Source organism: Gavialis gangeticus, unplaced genomic scaffold (assembly GCF_001723915.1).
Source record: "Gavialis gangeticus isolate Ggan-Ray unplaced genomic scaffold, GavGan_comp1, whole genome shotgun sequence".
Classification (NCBI taxonomy): domain Eukaryota; kingdom Metazoa; phylum Chordata; order Crocodylia; family Gavialidae; genus Gavialis; species Gavialis gangeticus.
The window spans coordinates 10,506,345-10,510,110 of NW_017729006.1; the positions used below are offsets into that span (position 1 = coordinate 10,506,345).

At 37.1% G+C, this 3,766-nt stretch overlaps 1 protein-coding gene across 1 annotated transcript in view; it reads right to left on the reverse strand.

The window, feature by feature from the left end:
* Positions 1 to 3,766, reverse strand: part of OSBPL10 (oxysterol binding protein like 10) — a 195,424-nt gene that overhangs the window by 190,423 nt on the left and 1,235 nt on the right. Inside the window, exon 3 of the mRNA XM_019508706.1 lies at positions 2,707 to 2,786. Within this exon, the coding sequence (XP_019364251.1) occupies positions 2,707 to 2,786 (80 nt within the window). The remainder of the gene's footprint in view (positions 1 to 2,706; positions 2,787 to 3,766) is intronic.

Genomic DNA, 3,766 nt, shown 5'->3' on the forward strand with positions numbered 1-3,766 from the left:
GACACTGGGGTGGCGGCAGAGCTCACATATGCATGGGACAATCCCTGGGTTCAGGCTGGATGCTCCCTCCACTGAGGGGCCTGGCAGAGCTTGGGCGGGGACTGCATTCCCAACCAGCTCCATCCTGCCTAAGAAACCTAGGAGAGTAGGGGATGACAGGGCAGTCCCATATGGTCATCCTATAATAGCTGATAGTTTTTAGAATTTCAGTAAGCTAAGCTACAGTTCCCACCGAACTGAAGAATTTGTTCATCCTTCACACACCAGGGAGCTGGGAAAAACATTGGAGGATTATTGGCTCCCACATGGGCACTGACTTGTTGAGCAAAATCCAACAGTCATGGTGTTTGGCCAGTATACCACTCCTCTCAAGTGGAAAGGCAAATGGGAAAGGGTGGGGGGGAAACAACACACACAGGATTTAAGGCAAGAAAAATACTCAAGTTAATTTTGCATTGAAAACAAGCCCATAAGGAGACAAGTATATCACTAAAGTTATTTACATTATTCTCAAAATCTTACATCTAAAATTCAAGCCTCAGAGTTTGTAACCCAAAACAAAGCCTAGCACACCATCAGATATTACTTAGTACTGACTTCATTCAAACAAAAGCTTGTCTTGCTATTTATTAATATTCCCTACTGCTCTACTAATGCAAGACTAGTGCAAGGAATGAAATTAACAAAAAGCTTGCCAGAATTTAAAAAGATTTTCATATATCTCTATTACTGCTCTTCCATTCCTTAAAACTAGGATTGCAGCATTAAAAATTGAATAATCTATACAAACAATAGTTTTAATACCATCTTCCAACTGATCATTTCCCTTTCAATATACAAAAACAAATTTTTTTTAATTAAAAAAAACAAATCACACACTAGATTTTAAACACTGCAACATTCAAGCACATCTTAACAGATCTGCTTTGCCAACTGCAACATCAGCACTGAACAATGTACCAGGCTCTAAACTTCTATTTCCTACACTTTTCCTGTACTGTAGTCCACAAATCAGTAGTCGTCTAAAGAAGCATGTCATTAATCATGTGGTGCTGGCCTTCCACTGTTTTCAGCTACAAAAACAAGCTAAAGAGTATTTGCTTTTTCCTCATAGTACTTTTTTGGTAAGCAATCACTGCAATTGCCAGAGATCTGAACAATACGATGGTGGAAAAATGGGAGAGAGGGGGAAGGGGGTCAATGTTAAGCCACACTTCTGCTAATACAAAAGAGTAGTCTCTAGACAATCACTCTGATAATGTGCATGTTGTATGCACATCTGGAAACATAAGAAATTACTTACAGTTGTGTGACTTGTAAATAACCTGTATTATCTTTAGACATGAACAGTTGCAAATTACTGTCAAGAACCAGGCAGCAGCAGCATCTTTTTAAATAGGATTTATATATTTTAAACTCTTAATAGTTTGTTCAATAAAATCATGTTCAAGATGTAGTAAGATGTTTTTTCCTCCCCACACCCTTGCTTTTTTTTTTTTTTTTTTTTTTTTTTTTTTTTTTTTGGAGGGGGGGGGAAGAATATCATTTTTAAAAATTGTGGACAAACTGAACAAACTCTATCCATAATATTCAATTGCTTGAGGGTGAAAACAAAGTCACCCTTCCAAAAGAAAGTGTAAAGTCCAGACAATGGGAAAAAAGTCATACTTGAAACTCGGAAATGAGCTGTTTTGTTTATACATGCTGGAAAACTGTTTATTATTAAGTAGATTGAGTTTACCAGTTCTTTTCAGAAGGTTTTACTGCACTAGAGATAACCAGCACTATTTAACTTGAATTAACTGGTAGTCAGTTGCATACAAACATGCCAGGCTGAGCTGAGATACTTTTTTCACAACACATACAGGTTTTCTGCCCTCTACCTACAAGATGTTTGTGGAGCAACTACACTCTAAGTACAAATGCCTTAGCTAAACTACCAAGTGAATTATCTGCCAATTAACTGCCATGGGGGGGAAAAAACAGCCTAGTATACACAAAGCCACAGATCAGACTATCCACTTCAGTCTTGCCAGGTGTAGCCCACATTTAGACTAGTGGCAGAGGCAGAACTCTGGATTTCATTACCTGCCAAAGCCAAGTCACACAACTATTAAAAAAAAAAAGCATCATTACTTGAACTTTAAAATTTCTTTTCAAGAAGTCTTCATTTTGTAAGATATTACAACTTGTTCTTGTCTTGTTCTGGCAGCAAATGAGGCAATCAATTATTATTTGAAACGTTTTCAGCAGTTTGCAACCCCAAGTTTATATTCTGGCTTACCAGAGGGCATAATCATTTTCAGACTCCCATATCGTTACAAATTAGTTATCCATCTACTAAATCTACCTATGCAGTAATACTTCAGACCTCTGAGGTGCCAAACATTTACGCAAAGATTGAAGCAACAGAGATTTCTTCCTATGTTTATTCTTTTTTAAAACCTCCTCATCCCAGTTACCTAGTCAGTCTAACTCCCTCTCTGAAATAATGAGTAATGAGAGTCACTGCCATACACTTGTATCTATCTGGATAGAAAACTATTTTGTTATTCTTAAAAAAATGCTGAAAGAATGCAAAACAACCCAGAAGTTAACCCATTAACAACAGGAGTCAATCTTCCAGGTTATTTTGTTCTCCATTTACCCCTCCCCTCCCCCCACCATTAAATACAACAAGGTTTTCTCTCTCTCGTACTTACTTACCTTAGAATTACCTTCCGTGTGGTACTTGGCACAAGATCGAAGCTGAGTCACCCAGTATTGTTTCTCTTTTGCATCAGCAGCTAGAAATGAGACACAAGAATGCACAGACTGTACAAAAGACAAAATAATATTAAAAGGAACAATAAAACAAGAAGCTTTCCTAGGTAAAATTATAGAGTTATTTGTTGCATATTAAACTTTGTAAAGGTATTCCAATATGAATACATTTAGTTAGAACAAATCTGAATGACAGTGCCTTATACCAACATAGCTAGTATTCCTGCGTGGGAAGTTAGGGTTTGCTACCCCACTGCGTCAGTTAATTTGTCGTATGCCTGTATGTACATCTTACCCCACATTTGGTATGAAGTGAAGTGGTTTGCTTCTTTATGAGCATGGAGCTACCTGGCATTTACTATAAGAATAAAAGCATGCACATAACATAATAGCACAGATTAGATGATACACTGCACATTCAAACCCTAGTTTACATGGTAGTAAACTTGTTCCCTGGTAGCACTGGTAGTGCTTATGACTTTTCTCTCTCTATGATGTGCCAAGACATCTTGGGAGGCTTTTTAAGTAGATAAAAAGAACAAAGCAAAAAACAAGCTTCCCACCTATAGTATTCAACATACTATAGCTGGTGACTAGTTAATTTTACCCTAGCAACATTTTAATCAAAAACAAAATTAATGGACTGGATATAGCCATAATATTGAGCCAACCAATTATACTGAAAAAGTCCAAGTCAGAAGATTTCCAAAAAGCCATATTTAAAAAAAAAAAAACCCACAAAAAACCCAAGTTATTCAGAAACCTAATATTATCTGGTAGAGGGACAGAAGGGAAGAGAAAAATTTATATAAAGATCCTATAGTAATATTATCTTGTCAGTATTTTACAGAACTAGAATATGGTAATAAGTTTCTCAGTATTATTTTTGTATACTCTCCAACCTATCAACAGATTTGCTGCTGTTTCCTCTAAATGTACTGTATATCAGATTGTGGGGCGGGGGCGGATGAGGGGAAGGGGCGGGAGGAAGGAAGCCAAACAA